Source organism: Mercenaria mercenaria, chromosome 17, assembly GCF_021730395.1.
Source record: "Mercenaria mercenaria strain notata chromosome 17, MADL_Memer_1, whole genome shotgun sequence".
In the NCBI taxonomy this organism is placed as follows: Eukaryota; Metazoa; Mollusca; class Bivalvia; order Venerida; family Veneridae; genus Mercenaria; species Mercenaria mercenaria.
In genome coordinates, this window is record NC_069377.1 from 60165595 (window position 1) to 60187835 (window position 22241).

At 36.7% G+C, this 22241-nt stretch overlaps 1 protein-coding gene across 1 annotated transcript; it reads left to right on the forward strand.

The window, feature by feature from the left end:
- The first annotated feature begins 9254 nt into the window (after positions 1–9254).
- On the forward strand, positions 9255–20958 carry LOC128550115 (uncharacterized). The gene is made up of 2 exons (XM_053528337.1): positions 9255–13484; positions 13584–20958. Exon 2 carries the CDS (start codon positions 13777–13779, stop codon positions 15160–15162), a length of 1386 nt encoding a protein of 461 aa, XP_053384312.1. The 5' UTR covers positions 9255–13484; positions 13584–13776; the 3' UTR covers positions 15163–20958.
- Positions 20959–22241: the final 1283 nt, after the last annotated feature.

Here is a 22241-nt window from a genome sequence, read left to right on the forward strand (position 1 = left end):
CTGATTCAAGGTGCGGATTGAAATATCTGGCTGGAGGATAACTGTTTAGGCGGTAACGAGGCACTGTCGAGTACTGCAAAAGAGTAACCCGAGAGCCGAACGTTTCCATCCGCACCAAAAACCAGTGATAAATATATATATATATAACGAATGATATTTCTAAGATCACTATTTATAGTTTTTCTAAGACTGGAAAAAACACATGAAAATCCTGTTCGGTATGTAAGAAATGTTTGTCTGGTTAAGATGTGCTTAAATTGTCTTTTGCACGTGCGCATTAATGTAATTTCTTGAACTTTTCTAGTTGAATTTTGTTCAAACTTAACATAGAAACGCTAGGTTTTGTGACTGTGTAGTAGTCCAAAGATCTAGAAATTAATGTACATACAATAGTGATAAGTTGCTAGACAACGCAAGATATGTTTGTAATCAGTTGGATTTATGGTAACAAAACGTATTTGATCTTGATGTTAAATCGCTGGTTAATGCAAGACTATTCAAATTTAGGTTTCAGTTTTTAATTTCCGTGTTAATTTTCGAAGTTTCATGTTCCCGGGTAAGCCAATGAAATGAAAGAGAATAGGACTCTTTACTCATGTCTTTCAATAATTTTCGTATAATTTCTATTAGATTTCTTTTTTTTCCTCATACCCTTGAGATCGGTCCTATAAATTGACCCGTTTTGAAGTGTGTTGTCAAGATATGGATAATGATTTTATTTATATCTGTTTGAAGTGTTTCAATTTTCGGTGTATTACAGTCTTTCAGTAATTTGTTACAAAATTTCAGATTGGCGTTCCTGTTCAAATGATTTAACATGTTCCTCTCAATGTGTTCAGAGCTACATGAAACGTTACGCCCGCAGGTTCAGCTGTTTTCTCAATTGTGCAGGGTATTCACGTGAGTTCAAAGGTGGTCCGAATGGATGCAATAATCCGCGAACAGTGGCATACTCGGAAGCTGTACAAAAGGTGCCCGGCTTTAAAGTAGTATTCAACGACAACGACAACAACAACAAATCAAGTGCAAAACTGAAAGTGCAAATCGCTTATCTCACGCTAGCAATATTTTAACATAGCACCGTGCAGTAAACACGGGAACTTTTGACAGCGACATAGGCTTCATTGTTTTGGTGGATTAGCTAAACAAAGGTGATTGTCATTTCTTTTTAACTAACACAACCATTTTATTTATACTAAAGAACGTCTGCATTATATTAACAGAAGTTTCTATAACGGTAGATTCCGCAAGGTAAATGTGATTCCGCACGCCCCGGTCAATATGCAAATTAGGTCCATTTAAACACAAGGTGCGTGTCATAAAAAGTGAAATAACTTCTTTCGGTACAGTTTTTGGTATGGTTTTGGTGTGACCATCAGATAGAATATACATTTTTATATCGCTCTGTTTTTATTTCGTGCATTTTTAGGCCTTGAATTTTCTTGGCAAACGTATTTTGTAAAATGTTGAGGGATTCGATGACGTAAATTTCATATAGTCTATTTATACTTTTTCTCACGAATAATGTTTTCTTTCCTGTGATCATACCATACCTGTAAATTATCGGCAGTAAAAAATAAAATAATTTTACTTTGATTAAGTTCATTTGAAAATGAAAGATAATGCTCACATTTTTTGTTTGAAAATTTATTCATAGATCTTGAAGAAAACTATATTTTTGGGAAACATATCCGAATCTATGCATACTTTGTTCAGAGAACTAAATAGTCCTAGAAGAGTTATCTGTCACTGGCTTCACTTTTCCAAGTAGGACCAAATTTTTCGGATTAAATATTGCCTTTCCGCATGAAAAATGAAGTATGAAAGTTAAACCATTATATAATTGAGGCACTCTTGTATTAATTTTTTCAACAGAAAGTAGTATCAGTTGCAATTTGAATTTTTAGGTACCATCTCTATGTAAAGGGGTTGAATAGTTGTAAATGAAAATATTCTCACAAATTGATACTCACAGAATGTCACTAATGACATGCAGTAAGATGCTTGCTTTACTATACATCAAAACAGTAGTCACGTTAGAATGAACAATGACACAGACGTTTTGATCGGCATGTAACATGAAGTATTTCTGACGTTGAAATTGCAAACACGTGAAAAATGGACGCTCATATCAACAATGCAAAGTTCTGTGGATGATATGCTAAAAAATTTCCAAATTAGGTTGTTTTAGAAAGTATGGTTTTAAAGTCTGGTACATAGACCAATAACCTTAACTCTAGCATTTTTTCAGAATTATGGCCCTTTTTGTGCATAGAAAAATGGAATTTCTTGGTGAAAACATTTGTTTATGTCCATTTTTCTTGAATACTGTAAGAGCTTTAGCTTTGCAATTGTGTTCACTTTTCTATCATTGTAAGGTTAATGAGTAAGTCAAGAACAACACTTCTGTCTTGTGTATTGTGTCAGAATTCCTTGAAAATTTGTAATTCTTGTTTTTTTGAATATGTTTATCACAGTCGTAGTCAGTTATTGACCGTTGGGAGTATCATGTAGATCACTAGTAGATAGGTAAGAAGACCAAGAAACATTACTCTTTTCTCGCGTATTGCCTTATGTGAAGCTCATACAGATGAGCGTTGGTCTATGCGGGGGACAATCAAAATCCCCTTGATCAAAGTCCCCTCCACTGAAAAACAGACAGGGTACGCACGTTTTGAGTGTACAATATACTGACTAAAGGTTAGGGTTAGGTTTAGTGTACATTAAGTGCGCACGTACATGCAGGAGAATTAATGCCGACCTCTTGTTTATTCGTTTGCATACACTATAGCAGTTTTGATTAAAACAGATATTGCATTTAGATTCGAACTCGCGGATTTTTAGTTTCAGGAAATTTATTATCAATGAATGATTAATTCTCACAAATATTAGAGAATTTACATAATTAAAGAAGAAACAGTTTGATCTCAATTTCATTACTACTATAGTACTATAAAGTTTCTTCACTTGTTGTAAGTGTACATGGGAATATCCGACTCGATGGTAACTGTGCAAAGTTACCGCGGTAAACAGCCAGAGAGCCGAATATTCCCATCCGCTTCTGAAACAATTTAAGTGATGTAATCTTTTTCTTTCATGCCATATATAGCTAATGATGATAAAGTCAAAATCAAACGAATGTCATTTTTTACAGTGCCATTTTCTTGCCGTAACGTATTCAAACAAATCGCGCCACAATTACGCCCATTAAAAAGAAAATACCACCACGCGTCAAGAGCAAACGCAAACCTAGAGTTCTGGGTTTGTTTTACCGTCTGGGACTTAATGTTATGTATTTGTCGTAGAATAGCGTTTTATGAATCAAGAACTATCAAGATATTTGACTTAAGGTTTTATGTCAAATAAATATTAAAGCACGAATCTTGGATTTGATGTTTGTGTTGCGCCTAAATAAAAATGACGAAATTTTACTTTTACTTGAAGTTCATTTTCACCTTGTACATGTACTTCAATATTGTGTCGAGAGAGCGGATAATGTACCAAACACAATTGCTTTTTAAAAACTATTTTATTTCTATTTATACATGTATATATTAGCAATAAAATATTACACAACTTGATGAATTTAATTATTCCACCTCTAGATTTGCAGAAATAAACGCTGGTCACACTGTGTTGGTAAAAAAAAAATCCTTTCAATCAATCAATTATCAAAAGTTTTATGACAAGTAAAAGTTGCGTTGCCTTCTTTTGTGTAAAGTTACGAAATGAAAAGTTTTGTAAAATTTCTCCAATAAAACACAAATTCGTTCCCATGTGAAACAATGAACACAATCCACAGTTCGTGAGAGTGGCAATAATACAGGTTAACTACCTTTTGCTTCGCTATTTCCCCTTTGATATGAAGTGCATCTAGACGCTGTAGAAAATATTTTTCAAGGCTTATACAATTAACTGCGATAAAGACTTGCCGACTAAAATATAATTTTGATATGTCTTAGATAAAAGCCATGTGAAACACAGAACGCAACCAAGCAAAGTGATAGACGATTCGGAAACTGTTAATGAAAGATAATGAAAAGTGTAATATCCCTTAAGCCCACTAGCATCGACATAAGTGGAATAATTATAACTATAGTTCAACAGACTGGTTATTCGGGTACCTACTCCTGTGAGCGATACCGCCCTCGTGTGATTTATGTACATGTTGGTGAACAGGAAATTCACTCCTTTAACAGGTTATTATTCCGTATTTAACTGAAGATTTGAAAAGTTTTAGTATTGAATGTGTAAGATCATACCTTAACTATATCCATGTCAAATATCTAATAGACCTGGGGTAATTAAAAATGTAATTGTAATTAATTGCAATTAAATTACATTTCCTAAGTAATTGAATGTAATTTGTAATTGGGGCATTTATCAATTTAATTAATTACAGAGCAGTTTTAGGGTGTAATTGACAATTACATTTCAATTACTTTCCAATTACATGGCACATGCTAATCCAGTTTGTTGAACAAGAAGTATGTATGTGTTACCAGTGACACTTCACTTGCATTTCACAGCTGTGAAAAATATCAATAGAATATTATGGTAGGTGTTAATCCCTTAAACATAGCTCCTTTGTTCTGATATAATTGTTTTATCAGAACCAACTGGTAATCTTTGATAATGTTTGTCACTATGTTTTTGGAGAAAATGATCAATTTACTATTTAAAATTGTTATTTGCATCATTATTATTTAGACTTTTGTCGGAGCAAAAATTGAAATGCTTAGCATTTAGTTTAAGCAATACAAGCAACATAGCATTTGACACCACAGTTCTAACAAGATAAAACATATACATGTAATTATTATTATTGACATCATGAGTATTCTATGTCACATAATGTGGATTCACGGGCATACCTGCGTATAGGTAGGGGGACTCCTGGAAATTTCTAAAATACAGGCAGAAAATGATGTCCTCAGGTGTATTTTAGGTCTAAATTTTGAAGTATTTGAAGAGGGGTACGATACTTCCCTCTTGATTGGGGTGTCAGGGGGCTCTCCCCTGGAAAGTTTTAAAATACAGGTATGAAATAGTTTTTTTTTTTTGTTTTTTTTTTTTGCTTTGGGTTTAACGCCGTTTTTCAACAGTATTTCAGTTATATAACGGCGGGCAGTTAACCTAACGAGTGTTCCTGGATTCTGTACCAGTACAAACCTGTTCTCCGCAAGTAACTGCCAACTTCCCCACATGATATGAAATAGTGGCTTCTGGTATATTTCTGTGTCTAAATTTTGAGAAATAATTATTCCTTTGCCAAAAGTATAGTAGGGTGCATGCATGGAGGATTTTGATGTAACTTGCAAAATTTAAATACACCATCATGAGACAAAGTGTCATGCGCAGTTCCCTTCTTTAGAATTACTTCCCTTTGTTGTTACTATAAATAGCTTATATTGTAACTTTTTCATTACTAGCTGTAGGGAAAAATCGAGACCACTTTTCTGTAGTACAACATGCATGCTACATCCAATTATGAAGTGTATTTTGACCAATCTCTACCTGGTAACGATTTTTGTGTGGACTTCTTACAATTTTTTTTTGGATTTTTTTTTTGTTTTTTGTTTTTTGTTTTTAAGATTATCTTCCCTTAGTTGTTACTATAAATAACTTATATTGTAACTTTTTTATAATTGACCGTAGGGAAAAAACAAGACCACTTTTCTGTGGTACAACATAGATGTTACTTTCAAATTTTAGGTGTATTTTAAGGTATCTCTACCTGCTAAGGAGTTTTTTTGGACTTCGAAAAACAAATGACTTACAATGATTACTAAATAACCACAAAATTAAAATTCCATTTGCAAATACAGGTGCTAGAGTAAAGAAATTTGCTGTGACAGGCGTATATTGTGACATTCTGGCACTCTTGTTTTAATTAAACTCATGTTAGATATATCTTTTCATCATCTTGATTATTGTCATCAGCAGCGAGATCAGTGGTGTTAGTGGTGTTCTTACATTAGTGCAATAGTCACTTACATATACAAATCATGGAAGTTATAACTGATGCAAGTTTTAATGTATGGCAGGTTGGAAAGGCTATGGATTTTACGGTCATTGGGTCAAGGTCATAGTGCCCTTCAAAACAAAAACTGTTTCCTTTCAGTAGTTTGAATGCCTTGACATACAGTCATCAAACTTTGCAGGCATATTTTGGGTAGACAGTGGATATCATTATTGATATTCTGGCGGTTGGGTTAACGATCAAGGTCACAGAGACTGTTGGCTCAGAAACTTTTCCTGCTCATGTTGTCACCCTTGACTTTCAGTCCTCTTACTTGGCAGGTACATTGGCCTTGACAGTGAACTGCCCATGGGATTTTGAGGTCACTGGGTCAAAGGTCAAGATCACTATGACCTTTACTGCAAAGAACACATACTCTTAGAAAACACAAAATCTTTACTTTGAAGTTCATTAGTCAAAGTTGATGGTCATTTATTGTCACTATCGTGCTATTGTGTTCAGACTGGCATATTACTTGAAGGCATTGGTTGTCTGTCTGTACGTCTGTTGGCAGTTAGGTTTTCGCTCAGCAACTTAAGAATGCTTTAACAATAATTCTCAAGCTTGTTAAGCACATTGCTGGTAGCCATACTGATTTTGAGGTTTCTTAGTCAAAGGTCATAGTTAGGTACTGTGATACTAAATACACATGTAGTCAGATAGACATGTTATGAGACGGCAATGACTGCCCATCTGTTAGTTATTTAGTGTCTGCCCAGTAACTTAAGAATACATGTTCTCTCAAACATGATAGGAGCATGAGCAGGGAATGGACAAAGGTCATGATTACTGTCAACTTAGTCAAGTAGTCACTGGCCTCCATATTTGCTCAATCCCTCAAGTGTTTTATTCAACGCTGTCAACTTCAGAGCTGTCTTCAGGCTTCTTTGAGCTTCCCACAGCAGTGCTCTTGTTATCCAGTCAATTTTTCTCCATCCTGTTATAAAACATACATATGGTACCATTTAGAAACCAAGAGTAGCAATGACTAATGTTATACAAATATACAGTCAAATCTGTATTAAGCAGCCAGCCCAGGGAGCAACACAATGTGGTTGCTTAAGGCAAGTGGAATTAGAACAAAATGGAAATTTAGATAGTTAGCTGACTGGCTGCCTAATGCTTGGGAATGCTTAATACAGGTGGTGGCTAAGACAAGTACTGTCATTATCCGAGTATGAAATAAAAAGCGTAGACAAACAGGTTCCTGGTTACAGTGCTATTCTATCTTTCATGATTTTGAGTTTTGGATGGAGTTACTAGAGCGGGGTCGGGCATTTCCGAACACTTAAGCGTGATTCTCCATAGTGATGAATGACAGAGGGTATTGCCGAACTAGGCAGTTATTTATAGCTCACCTTTATCTAATGTACGGAAATATACTCCTTACTTGTATTGTAACCGTTATATAACTATGAAAACATGTACTTAAAGAAGGTGACCGCTCGTGTCTATTTCCGAACATGGAGTGTCAGCCGAACAGACTAAAGGTCTATTTCCGAACATGAGTGTATTTTTTAAAAAAGGTGAAATTAGACAACAAAACGTTTTATTTTCAAAACATTGACAGCAATTAGCTAGATCTATTTTATTTTGACGTTTCATTTGATTATTTTTAGTCTTAATTAGAACTAATGCGAACGATTTCATTCAATATTAAAGACCCCCAAACGGAAACAAAGCAGCGTCTTCCTCTTCCATTTAGTTAGCAGCAATTTGTGTTGTGCCAGTCAAGATTTCCTTTTCTGTCAAGAACGGTTTTAGGGCCTATTCTGTTAGTTCCTGGAGAAAGGTATTTTACTCAAATTATCAATTTTAATTAGGGATGGCAACGAATATTCGAATATGACACGAATATTCGAATACTGTTTCACTATTCGAATATTCGGAAAAAAATATAAAATCATAAGAAATAAATAAAGACCAAATGCAAGAACCAGTATGTTCGTTTATCTAATTTACCAAAAATTCGCTCTCATAGTAAATACGCGCGAAAATGGCTTCCGTCGCTGTCAGACATATCACTTTGTATATTAGCGTGCCGATATTGTACATCGTTATGGTGATGACATCGTACCCTGTAGTAAGTACCGCTAATTGCTTACCTTTAGAAATTTTATTAGTCCCCAATTGATGTAAATCCGTTACAAATCGCCTTGGTTTCGGTAGGTGCGAACCGCATATAATTAAAACTCATCAGAAAGCACTTGAACTAATGACTCGGATTTCAATCAAAGTCGATTCAAGATGTATTTCAGTAAAGAAAAATGCCGAAAAGTGTTGTAAACAAGTCAAATGTGATGAATAATATTTTTATGTAAAATGGATTCCTCTTGATAATAAATGCATTTCGTATGGAAAAAAAATAGTAGAATCTACTCAATATTCAGACAGAGGGTAAAGTTAAGCAAAATATATCTTTTATAAGACTCCCCCACCCCCACAGTCTTAATTTTACACCCCGTTTAATCGGAAATATTGTTCATGCTTTTACGTGAATCTACTGTCAAAATGCAAGCAATGCCGCCTGTCTTTTTAAAGTATGTCAAGCGATCATCTGATAAGAAGTCGGCTACGTGTAATATGTGTGGAGTGAACCTTACTTACGGGAGGGCTACATCCCTGTAAAAACATGTAAAAATAGGTAAAACCCAGTAGATATAGATTATATGTAAATGGAGGCAAATAACAAATATTTTTTATTCAAAAAGATGAACAAGCGATGAGAACGATAAGTCAGTCTTAATTCGTCAATGTCTAAATTACTTCCGGTGTAAATGAAAATAGAATTAATGCAGATCGCTGCTAAGGGTACGAAAAATTCATAAGATTTTGAGTTGATTTGTTGATTATTTGATGACCGAATATTCGAATATTTGTTCGGAAGGCTGACCGAATATTCGAATACCAAAATTGCTATTCGTTGCCATCCCTAATTTTAATATAATTGTTGTACATCTAGAGACATTAATTTATTTATTTTGCTTTAAATGAGTCAAGGTGCATATGCATGTGTGCGAGTCGGCGGGCTAATGCAATAAAACAAGCAAGTGTGCAATACTTGCATTGATTGGTCACAAGTTACGTTTTTCCTATTTATGTTTGTACATAAAGCATGTTTTCATCTTAACAGATCTTAACATACCTTGACCCTAGGCCGGATCAAGAAATATTTGATTGGGGTGGGGGGAGGGGGGGGGCAGAAGAGCAGAAGTTTAGAATGAAGCGCAAAGATGAAATAGGTCAGCCACTGTTGGGGAGGGGATGTCAAGGGGGTCTCCCTAAGGATTATTATACGGATATGAAATGGGGGTCTCTTGTGCATTTTTGGTCTTAGGTTTGAGGTACTTGAGGGCATATTCCTGTCAGTTTAGGGGGTCAGGGGGTTCTCCCCTGCAAAGTTTTGAAATACAGGTGGCCTCATGTGCATTTTCTGGTGTAAATTTTGAGGTTCTTGAGGGAGTAGGGTGGGGGAAGGGGTCAGGTATGAAATGGTTGCCTCTGGTGCGTGTTTGGGACTAAATTTTAAGGTACTGGAGGGTTATTCTTGTCATTTTAGGGGGCCAGGGGTTCACGCCCTGGAGGTTTTTTTTATAATACAGGTAATTGGAATGGCCGCCTGTGGTGCCTTTTTTATCTAAATTATGAGATACTGGAGAGGGTAACCACCTCATTATTGGGCATCAGGGAGCTCGAGATCTCTTTCCTAGAAATTCTGATGCAGGTATGAAATGGTGGCCTCTGGTGCATTTTTAGCTCATCTGATTTTTTGAAAAAAAAATGATGAGTTATTGTCATCACTTGAGCGGTTGTCGGCGTCGGCGTTGCCTGGTTAAGTTTTATGTTTAGGACAGCTTTTCTCCTAAACTATCAAAGCTATTGCTTTGAAACTTGGAATACTTGTTCACCATCATAAGCTGACCCTGTATAGCAAGAAACATAACTCCATCTTGCATTTTGCAAGATTTATGGCCTCTTTTCTACTTAGAAAATATCAGATTTCTTGGTTAAGTTTTATGTTTAGGTCAACTTTTCTCCTAAACTATCAAAGCTATTGCTTTGAAACTTGGAATACTTGTTCACCATCATAAGCAGACCCTGTACATCAAGAAACATAACTCCATCTTGCTTTTTAGCCCACCATCATGATGATGGTGGGCTATTAAAATCACTCTGCGTCCGTGGTCCGTCCGTCCGTCATTCCGTCCGTCCGTCCGTCCGTTAACAATTTCTCGTTATCGCATCTCCTCAGAAACTACTGGGGGGATTTTGACCAAACTTTGTCAGAATGATGTATTGGTACCCTAGTTGTGTCCCCCTGAAAATCAGACTGGTTCAACAATTTATGAGTGAGTTATGGCCCTTTGTTTATTTCTATAATTTATATAGATTTATATAGGGAAAAACTTTGAAAACCTTCTTGTCCAAAACCACAGAGCCTAGGGCTTTGATATTTGGTATGAAGCATCATCTAGTGGTCCTCTACCAAGATGATTCAAATTATTTCTCTGGGGTCAAATATGGCCCCGCCCTGGGGGTCACATGGTTTATATAGACTTATATTGGGAAAAACTTTGAATAACCTCTTGTCCAAAACCACAGGGCCTAGGGCTTTGATATTTTGTATGTGACATCATCTAGTGGTCTTCAACTAAGATTGTTCAAATTATACCCCTAGGGTCAAATATGGCCCCGCCCTGGGGGTCATATGGTTTACATAGACTTATATAGGGAAAAACTTTGAAAATCTTCTTGTCCAAACCACAAAGCCTAGGGCTTTGATACTTGTAATGTAGCATCATCTAGTGGTTCTCTACCAAGTTTGTTCAAATTATACTCCTAGGGTTAAATATGGCCCCGCCCCGGGGGTCACATGGTTCATATAGACTTATATAGGGAAAAGCTTTTAAAATGTTCTTGTCAGTAACTACAACATTCAAACTTGGACCACATGTATATTTTTGAGTGGCAAGATGAACCTTGACATGAGTTGACCTTGATTTTGACCTAGTGACCTACTTTCACATTTCTGTAGCTACAGCCTTCAAATTTGGACCACATGCATAATTTTGTGCACTGGAAAAAACTTTGACCTTTATTTTGACCTAGTGACCTACTTTCACGTTTTTGAAGGTACAGGCATCAAATTTGGACCATATGCGTAGTTTCGTGTTTCAAAATGAAATTTGACATTGATTTTGACCTAGTGACCTACTTTCACATTTCTCAAGCTACAGCCTTCAAATTTGGACTACATGCATAGTTTTGTGTACCGAAAAAAACTTTGACCATGACATTGACCTAGTGACCTACTTTCACATTTTTGAAGGTACAGGCTTCAAATTTGGACCACTTGCATAGTTTTGTGTACTGAAATGACCTTTGACCTTTACATTGACCTAGTGACCTACTTTCACATTTTTAAGGTACAGGCTTCAAATTTGGACCACATGCATAGTTTTGTATTCCGAAATAAAATTTGACCTTGATTTTGACCTAGTGACCTACTTTTACATTTCTCAAGCTACAGCCTTCGAATTTGGACCACTTGCATAGTTTTGTGTACTGAAATGACCTTTGACCTTTACATTGACCTAGTGATCTACTTTCACATTTTTAAGGTACAGGCTTCAAATTTGGACCACATGCATAGTTTTGTATTCCGAAATAAAATTTGACCTTGATTTTGACCTAGTGACCTACTTTTACATTTCTCAAGCTACAGCCTTCAGATTTGGACCACATGCATAGTTTTGTGTACCGAAACAAACTTTGACCTTTACATTGACCTAGTGACCTACTTTCACATTTTTGAAGGAACAGGCTTCAAATTTGGACCACATGCATAGTTTTGTATTTCGGAGTAAAATTTGACCTGGATTTTGACCTAGTGACCTACTTTTACATTTCTCAAGCTACAGCCTTCAAATTTGGACCACTTGCATAGATTTTTGTTGTGTACGGAAATGAAATTTGACCTTGAGCTAGTCAGTAAGTCTTGAAATTTGGAACACTCAAAAATGGCACATTGGTGGGCGCCAAGATCACTCTGTGATCTCTTGTTGTTAGATTTATTGCCCCTTTTGGACTTAGAAAATCAGTTTTCTTGGTTAAGTTTTATGTTTAGGTCAGCTTTTATCCTAAACTACCAAAGCTATTGCTTTGAAACTTGCAACACTTGTTCACCATCATAAGTTGACCCTGTACAGCAAGAAACATAACTCCATCCTGCTTTTTGCAAGATTTATGGCCCCTTTTGGACTTAGAAAATATCAGATTTCTTGGTTAAGTTTTATGTTTAGGTCAACTTTTTCTCTTAAACTATCAAAGCTATTGCTTTGAAACGTGCAACACTTGTTGACCATCATAAGATGACCCTGTACAGCAAGCAAGATGAGCGTCAGCACCCGCAAGGCGGTGCTCTTGTTTTTGTTTAAATATTAAGGGAGAGGATACCCCCTGGAGAGGGCTCTCCCCTGGAAAATTTAAAATGGTGGCATATGGTGCATTTTTGGGGGTCTAATTTTTGAGAAAATATTATTTCTTTGCCGAAATAAATGTGTGTAAGTTTGATGAGTATGGGTAACTTTTCAGCCAACTGGACATACATAGATCTATGAACTTTATAAGACAGTTAACATAACGTTCGGTCTAGTACTAAATACAATACAAACTGTGTTCGGAAAAAGACGCTCTGTGAAAATTCATTAGTGTATTTCCGAACACACAAATTACGTCATTTAAAGTGGTCCATTGATCTCCAACAGCCATGAAAACATAGTAAAATGTATACAAATGTGTTTATCTACTTATAAAAGCCACAAACAGAAATGCTTTAGACACAAAACCTTAACTTGTGATGTTCGCAACCTTATCGTTTTAAGTAATTTTTATTAACAGTGTCTGGTATACTTACTGGGTCGAAGTTTAAGCATCACTGTAACGTGTGTGTAAAATCAATATGTAGAAACCGAGTGAGGCTTCCAATTTTGATTGTTTTGGCCGGTTTAGAACTTTGTGCAATGTCGCTGACAGAAGTTACGACGTCATGTAAGAATGTTCGGCTCAGACACGCCAGTCGGAAATGCCCGACCCCGCTCTACATGTATACATATCAATTATTAACCAGGTTTTCGTAAAACCTGAGTTATTAGATTGGGGTATGTCGGCGGGTGGGCGGGCGGCGACGTCAAACTGGTGTTTCCGGTCAATAACTTTCGTTTCGGTAAAGATATTTCAATAAAACTTGGTATGTATGTAGCTTATATCAAGACAAAGGCTGGGATTGATTTTGGGGTTTCTGGGGTCAAGGTCAAGGTCACTGTTACTTAAAATAGAAAAAGGGTTTCCGGTCAATAACTTAACTTAGGAATGAGCTATCATGATGAAACTTGGTGTATAGAAAACTTATATAAAGTTGTAGCTTGGGATTGATTTTGGGGTTTCTGGGATCAAGGTCAAGGTCATTGTTACTAAAAATAGGGTTAGGGTTTAGGGTTAGGGTTGTGCTTTAAAGTTGCAGCTTGGGATTGATTTTGGGGTTTCTGGGATCAGGGTCAAGGTCATTGTTACTAAAAATAGGGTTAGGGTTAGGGTTGTGCTTTAAAGTTGTAGCTTGGGATTGATTTTGGGGTTTCTGGGATCAGGGTCAAGGTCCTTGTTACTAAAAATAGGGTTAGGTTAGGGTTTAGGATTAGGGTTGTGCTTTAAAGTGGTGCACTGTGATTCAGTATACTTTTTTATTCTTATGAGAAATGTTGAAAACCTGGTTTCGTGGCATTGCCGCGTTTCTTGTTTTCAGGTCTTGTAGTGGAGTAAGGGATATAGATCATGCAGTCAAAGGTAGTTACAGCATGGATGAGCTACAAAGTTTACAGTCTGAAATAAATGACATTTATGAGCAACTTATTGATGTGAGTAAGAAGAAGGGAAAGATCCTTGCAGAAACTGAAGAGCAGAAAGCCAGCATACTTGGAAGGATCAAAGATCTGAAAAAGAAAATGATAGACAACATAGAAAATATGGAGATATTAGCAACTGAAACAATGAATGAAAAGTACAGTGAGGTTAAGAAAGAGCTTGGCGAAGATATGTCCAGTGTGAACAAGATGATTGGAAAACTGGAAGAGAGAAAGAAGAAAATTGATATGGCAGTTCAGATGGATAAAGGTCAAAGATTCATTCAAGTTAAACTTGCACAGAAGGCTGCTGCTGATGCAAAAACATTATGCAAAGAAAATACTTCAAGAAATCATAAAGTTGTTATATTCACTGAAGATGAAGGATTAAGTGATGCAGTAATGAAAAAACAAGCATTTGGTCAAATAAACATAGCTGAGCAACAGAAAGAATTGGAAATCAAAACAGTTAATATGGAATTACATGAGGACAAGTTTAAATGTTTGATTCCTGATTTATGTCAATTACAGGATGGAAGCATTATTATAGTTGACCAAAGGAACAGAAACATGAAGAAACTAGATAAAAACTATGTGGCAAAATATGTCTGTGAATTTATCAGTGAACCAACAGGTATTTGTTGTACTGGAAAGAATGAAGTTGCAGTGAAAAGAAAGAATAATACCATAGTCTTTTTAACAATTAATGGTTATAATTTTGATGAGCATTCATTAAGATATATTTCAGTAGAAGATGGAGGTTCCTGGGGGATGGCTTATTTTGCTGGTGACTTGTGGGTGTCATTCAGAGGTGGTATAAGAGTATACAGTTTGTCTGGTGACCTTAAAGATGTCATTACTGATGTCGTTGGACCCTTTGGAGAAGTTATTCACCTGTCACCTGTTCACCTTGCTGTTAGGAATAATTCAATTTTTATTGCAAATGGTCGTGACGGAGCTCTTTGTCTAGACAAGGATGGCTGCCTGAAATATGAACTTCAGGATGACAGGCTTAGGTTTACGAGGGGAGTGTGTGTAACCAGGCGAGGCACTGTATTTCTGTCTGGTTCACAGTCAAATAATGTTGTCATGTTTAACAAAGATGGTGGAGATTGTCCTTTGGAGATGGTTTCAGCAAATAGGATCAGTCAGAAAGGTCCTGTGGCTCTGTTGTATGACTACACAAAGAACTGTCTGTTGATAACAAATAATGGCTCAAGCAGCATTACTGTTGTGGACTAATAGAAAATGAAATGGTGAACTAATAGAAAATAAAAAGGGTGGATTAAAAGAAAAATGATGGATTAATAGAGAATGAAATGGTGAACTGATGTAGAAATGAAATGGTGGATTAATAGTGGATATTTACATTCTCTATGTATATTTATGCCCCCGAAGGGAGGCATATTAGTTTTCAACTGTCCGTCCGTTAGTTCGTTCGTCTGTTAACTTTTTGCATGAAGGCACTTTACTCGCGAACCACTGCACCCAGGACCTTCAAATTTCACCTGCTGATAGTACTTATTGAGTACACGTCCCTTACTGACTTTGGGGTCACCAGGTCAAAGGTCAAGGTCACAGGGGCCAATGTTAACTTTTTGCATGAAGGCACTTTACTCGCAAACCACTGCACCCAGGACCTTCAAACTTCACATGCTGATAGTACTTATTGAATACACCAACCCTATTGACTTTGGGGTCACCAGGTCAAAGGTCAAGGTCACAGGGGCCAATGTTAACTTTTTGCATGAAGGCACTTGACTCGCAAACCACTGCACCCAGGACCTTCAAACTTTACCTGCTGATAGTACTTATTGAGTACACGACCCCTACTGACTTTGGAGTAACCAGGTCAAAGGTCAAGGTCACAGGGGCCAATGTTAAGTTTTTGCATGAAGGCACTTTACTTGCGAACCACAGCACCTTCAAACTTCACATGCTAAACGTACTTATTTAGTACACGACCCCTATTGACTTTGGGGTCACCAGGTCAAAGTTTAAGGTCACCAGGTCAAAGGTCAAGGCACTGCAGGGGCTGCTCTTGTTACAAAAAGAAAATGACAACTCAGTATTTTCGTATGAACAACATTGGTGCAGTTATGTGAAGGGTGACACTTTCCAGTGATCATGACAACCAGTAACAAAATGGTGTAGCAATCAAAATTTCAAAAAGAACATTCTGTGATAGCTAAAACTTCATTTTTCTCAAAGTAAAGTTCAGAACTAAACTGACAAAACTATGAGATTTTTCCTTGGATTTAAGGATCTTATATTGTATCAGTCAAAATAAGGAACTGTATTTCTATCCAAAATCTGGTTCAGATTTAAAGCAGACTGGTCATTTTGGCTGTTCCATCTATTTGAAGATCGGTAGTCAAAGATTTATTGTGACTTTCTCAAATATTCATGGAGGGAACCTTGTATTTTTGTAGTAAGGTACTGTAAAACTGTAACAAGAGGGTCATAATGACCCTGGACCGCTCACCTGAGTAATATGAGCTACATGTTTCAAAGATCAAACTGATGATAAAATATTAAGAAAGTCAGTAGGTCACATTCATGGTCAGTGAAATTCAGTTTTACGATTGGTGTGCAAAACTGTGTATGTCATCAAAATTTCAAGGCTGTATCTTAAAAAAACAAGAAAGTAGGTCAGTAGGTCAAGGTCACAGTCAAGTAACATCATAATACTTGGGGTCATCAGATAATTGTAATTAAACAGTCTTGGAAATAGGATCAAATGATTTTTTAGGTATTTTTTCCTATATAACTCGCATAGTAACTAAGTGACCCCAGGGCGGGGCCTCTTTTAACCCCAGGGGCATAATTTGAACAATTTTGGTAGAGGACTGCCAAATATCAAAAGCATAGGTCGTATGGTTTTAGACAAGAAGATTTTTTTTTTGAAGTTTTTTTCCTATATAAGTCTTTATAAAACTTAGGACCCCCAGGGCAGGGCCTCTTTTCACCCCAGGGGTACAATTTGAACAATTTTGGTTGAGGACCATAAGACAATGCTACCAGCCAAATATCAAAGGTCTTAGTGTTGTGGTTTCAGACAAGAAAATTTTTAAACTTTTTTTCATATATAAGTCTATGTAAAACTTGGGACCCCCGGGGCGGGGCATATTTGACCCTAGAGGGATAATTTGAAAAATTTTGGTAGAGGACCACTAGATGATGCTACATACCAAATATCAAAGCCCTAGGCCGTGTTGTTTTGTATAAGAAGATTTTCAAAATGTTCCCTATATAAGTCTATATAAACCATCTGACCCCTGGGGCGGGACCATATTTGACCCTAGGAGGATAATTTGAACAATTTTGGTAGAGGGCCACTAGATGAAGCCACACACCAGATATCAAAGCCCTAGGCCCTGTGGTTTTGGACAAGAAGATTTTTAAATTTTTTCCTTTCGGTTGCCATGGCAACCAGAGTTCTGCATAGAATTCAATTCTTTGAACAATTTTGAAAGGGGGCCACCCAAGAATCATTCCTGTGAAGTTTGGTGTAATTCTGCCCAGTGGTTTTCAAGAAGTTTTATTTTAGAAAATGTTGACGGACGCAAGATGGACATTGAGCGTTCACAATAGCTCACCACGAGGCTTTGGCTCAGATGAGCTAAAAATTGAACATTGTTTCTTGTGCATCTATATGGATATAAACAACATTTGGACTACTTGTAAATCATCATGGATTTGCCATAATACTAGAAAGATCAACACCAACACAATATCAACAATAATTTTGCTGTTTATCATATATATTTTGTTTTACCAGAAATCTTGGGGTGGTTTGTAAAGTAGAAATGTATAAAAAAAAAACAACAAACATTCAGTCCTAAAATGAAATGGAAAGATATCATGCCTAGTGTTGAATATGTGCTTTTTTCAAAGAGCAAAACTTTTTATTATTGAAAGTTGTCTCCATGGTTTTGGATACCTGAAGAAATACAAGTGCCTTTATTGCATTAAATTACTATATTATACTGGCACGCGAGTAGTCCCCAGACAGCAGTAGTCACCGGACACGTTCCCGCAACGCTCTAATTTTGCGATACGTCTACATTTTTTTGTGCCTAATCATACAGACGTTTGTTTTGGAGAAGTTTATCAAGTTTATTTTTTCACAGGTTATCATATGAATATAATAATCATGAAAATCCTTCCGCATGGTTACTTGTTTACATTTTCACTGGCGGGGCTTCCGTTTTTATTGCGCATGCGCAAGAAAGGCCAGTCTGGAGGGTTTTAAAATTAAGGCTACATGTCTTTACGACTAGCAGACGATACATACATGTTCAACAAAAAAAAACTTATTTTCTTTGTGACAACAATACTAATGTGCCAAAATATTTCATAATTTGTTCGATTAGTCAGTTATTGCCGTGGCTTAAGCATGATTATTCTATTTTTGTTGTCGCAATTTTCCGTGTGGCTGGGACAAATAAATTTGACTCAAACGTTCGATCTTTTTACAGTTATATAAAATACCATTTGTCTTTTTCATAATTCCAGCTCATATGGGCAGTTTCCAATAAATATATTCATTAAAAAATGGTGTCCGGGCATTACTATCGAGCATGTTAAAATTTGACGTTCTACAGACCCCTTTTCGGGCCTCGCTTATTCCCCGCGAACGTGACGTCATTTCAAAGGAAAACCCCTAAACTGGTAATACCGGAGCTAAGGTATTTTTATATGATAATCGTTTTTATTTTTGGTTTTGTTTAGGCTTTTGGGGACGAAATATATGCGATTCCTGTCCGGGGACTACTTGCATGCCAGTATGCATTATAACTATAACAGTTACAAAATTGCATAGTACAACATCCTGTAACCCAAGCCATATTACCGCAAACTGGCATTATAACTGGTTATTGGCCACCATGGATAAGTGATGTCATTTTACAGTATCACCATAATGAAGCAGTTGTTAATGTCGATATTTTATATAATTAACTGATTCAAGCAACCGAGTAATCTTTATAGTGTTCAGGTATGTAATAAACAACTCATTAAAGGGCAATGACATTCCTTACATGGTCATTAGCACTCCTAAACCTATATTGGCACTCTGGCTACACCCTTGCCCAATACAGGTTTAGTCGTGCTAATAACCACTTCAGGCCTGCCATTGCCATATAATAAGTGTACAATAAGAATGACTGTTACAGAGTTAACAGTTTTCTTTATAAGGACAACAAGAGTGCCAGAATGTCACAATATACGCCCGTCACAGCAAATTTCTTTACTCTAGCACCTGTATTTGCAAATGGAATTTTAATTTTGTGGTTGTTTAGTAATCATTGTAAGTCATTTGTTTTTCTAAGTCCACAAAAAAAAAAAAAAAATCAAAAAAAAAATTGTAAGTCCACACAAAAATCTTTACCAGGTAGAGATTGGTCAAAATACACCTCATAATTGGATGTAGCATGCATGTTGTACTACAGAAAAGTGGTCTCGATTTTTCCCTACGACTAGTAATGAAAAAGTTACAATATAAGCTATTTATAGTAACAACAAAGGGAAGTAATTCTAAAGAAGGGAACTGCGCATGACACTTCGTCTCATGATGGTGTATAATTGTGCCAAGTTACATCAAAATCCCTCCATGCATGAAGAAGAAATGCTTCGGACAAAGTCATTCTTGTATCTGACCTTTGGCCTCTAAGTGTGACCTTGACCTTTGACCTAGGGACCTGGTTCTTGCGCATGACACTCCGCCTCGTGGTGGTGAACATTTGTGCAAAGTTATATCAAAATCCCTCTATGCATGAAGAAGAAATGCTCCAGACAAGGTTTTCATTCTTGTATCCTTTGACCTCTAAGTGTGACCTTGACCTTAGACCTAGGGACCTGGTTCTTGTGCATGACACTCAGCCTCATGGTGGTGAACATTTGTGCCAAGTTATATCAAAATCCCACCATGCATGAAGAAGATATACTCCGGACAAAGTTTTCTTTCTTGTATCCTTTGACCTCTAAGTGTGACCTTGACCTTAGACCTAAGGACCTGGTTCTTGCGCATGACACTCCGTCTCATGATGATGAACAATTGTGCCAACTTTCATCAAAATCCCTCCATGCATGAAGAAGATATGCTCCGGACAAAGTCATTCTTGAATTTGACCTCGAAGTTTGACCTTGACCTTATACCTAGGGACCTGGTTTTTGCGCATGACACTCCGTCTCATGATGATGAACAACTGTGCCAAGTTTCATCAAAATCCCTTCATGCATGTAGAAGATATGCTCCAGAAAAAGTATGTGGACGTCGCCCGCCCGCCCGCCAGGGGCGTTCCCATAATACGTCCCGTTTTTCAAACGGGCGTATAAAAATTATTCAGAGTGTCAGGATCTATCTTGCTTTCTGTATGTTTCTGATATTAGGAATTTTGAAGTTTATGCATGTTATACACACCAACAAAGGCTTAGGGTTGATATTAAGGCAATTTTGGAAAAAGTGATTACTCAGTCCTGAATTCAGGATCACTGTTAGACTGAACCCTATCAAAACTGATGTATTCTTTTGGTTCAGAGTCCCTGATTGACTTAGTTTTTGGTTTCTTTAATGAGTTCAAAGGGTACTAATATATGGGCAGGAGAAAGAAAATATATCTTCAATGTCCTTTCTGTCCTGACGTTTGTAGAGCTGTCTGTAGACTTAAGATAATAGACATAATGATAGGTAAATAATGTAATATTCTTTACAGTTTCGGCATTCTCTGGTTTTAAAAGAAAGCCACGTGCAGTTTGAGTTTCTTTAGGTTTGAAGAATGTCGAATTACCAAAGGAGAAAAAGTAACAACACACGGAAGTTGCAAAGTATCAATACTGGTCTGCTACCTTAAATTGAAAAGGAACTCTGATTAATGAGCTTCCGGTTTCAATTATTTCAGTGTTGGAAAATTAGTAACCAGGCTTTTTACATTTTTCATTTACTAGGAATATGCTAAATCGAGAAAATGCAGTCTTTTGGCATCTTGTACATTATTGTATAAATTCATTCTTATATGAAATATATAGTTCACTGTATTCGAGGAGACTTGTTATATCTATTCCTTCATCCATCTGTAAGACATGACTTTAGGGCTTATCCAGTTCTGTTATTTTGACCAGTTTAAGTGAAATCTTGTCCTGAAATTGTACATTGGCTTGTGTAGGGGAATGGTCCTTTTAAACTATTAAAAGGCACTATGCCGTTTTGTCCTATACTTTTTTACTTTGTGATACTTTTATGAATAAAATGTCAATCACCTGTGGCCAGTCCTCATGTATGTCTTGTCCAAGTTTGTCCAGATGCATGGAGCAATCTTTTTGGTATTTACCTCGATGGGAAGGAGTGTCATGCAAATCCCAGGCCCTTACCTATATGTAGATCAGTCACACTTCGGTATCAAATGTCAGGTTGGGGTGTGACTCTGGTAAAACATTGCCATACATGAAGCAGTTTTTTTGGACAGAAATGTTTGCAAGAATGAGGCACAGTATAGAGTCCCTGTCTCAAAGATCAATGTCATACATTAGGTTGTAGCTTGTCCTAGTAAAAGCATTGACATGCATGGAGCAATCTTTAAATGTTTGTCTTGAGTTTATGGTCGTGTTGGAGGTGGTCTAGGTCTTTGATATACATGGAGTATTTTTTAAATTAATGTTTGCCTATATGCATTGCAGTGTTGCTGACAAAATCAAAGTCCCTTTTTCCAGAGTTTGGGGCCAGAGTCCATTCAGATCTTTTCTGGCCAATAGCTTTGACTTCATAGTTTTTCTGTTTATAAGAAATGTTTGCCTTCAAGAAATTGTGTCATGCACACTTTGAATAAACAAGAGGGTCATGATGACCCTAAATTGCTCACCTGAGTAATATGAGCCATGTTTCAAATGGCAAACTAAAATATGCTAAAATATTAGAAAGTAGGTCAGTAGGTCACATTCATGGTATCTGAGTCAGTTTTAAGATCGGTATGCAAAACTGTACATGTCATCCAAATTTCAAGGCTGTATCTCAAAAAACAATAAAGTAGGTCAAGGTCACAGTACGATGACATGCAATCACTTTGGTACATCAGGTAAATATGACAAGAGGACCATGATGGTCCTGAATCGCTCACCTGTTCCCCACATGACCCAGTTTCGAGTATGACGTCGTTTTTTCTATTATTTGACATAGTGACCTAGTTTTTGAGCTCATGTGACCCAGTTTTGAACTTGACCTAGATATCATCAAGATAAAAATTCTGACCAATTTTCATGAAGATCCATTGAAAAATATGGCCTCTAGAGAGGTCACAAGGTTTTTCTATTATTTGACCTATTGA

Bases quoted from the DNA above. Each gene is read 5' to 3' on its own strand.
- LOC128550115 (XM_053528337.1), top strand. From the start codon at position 13,777: ATGTTGAAAACCTGGTTTCGTGGCATTGCCGCGTTTCTTGTTTTCAGG.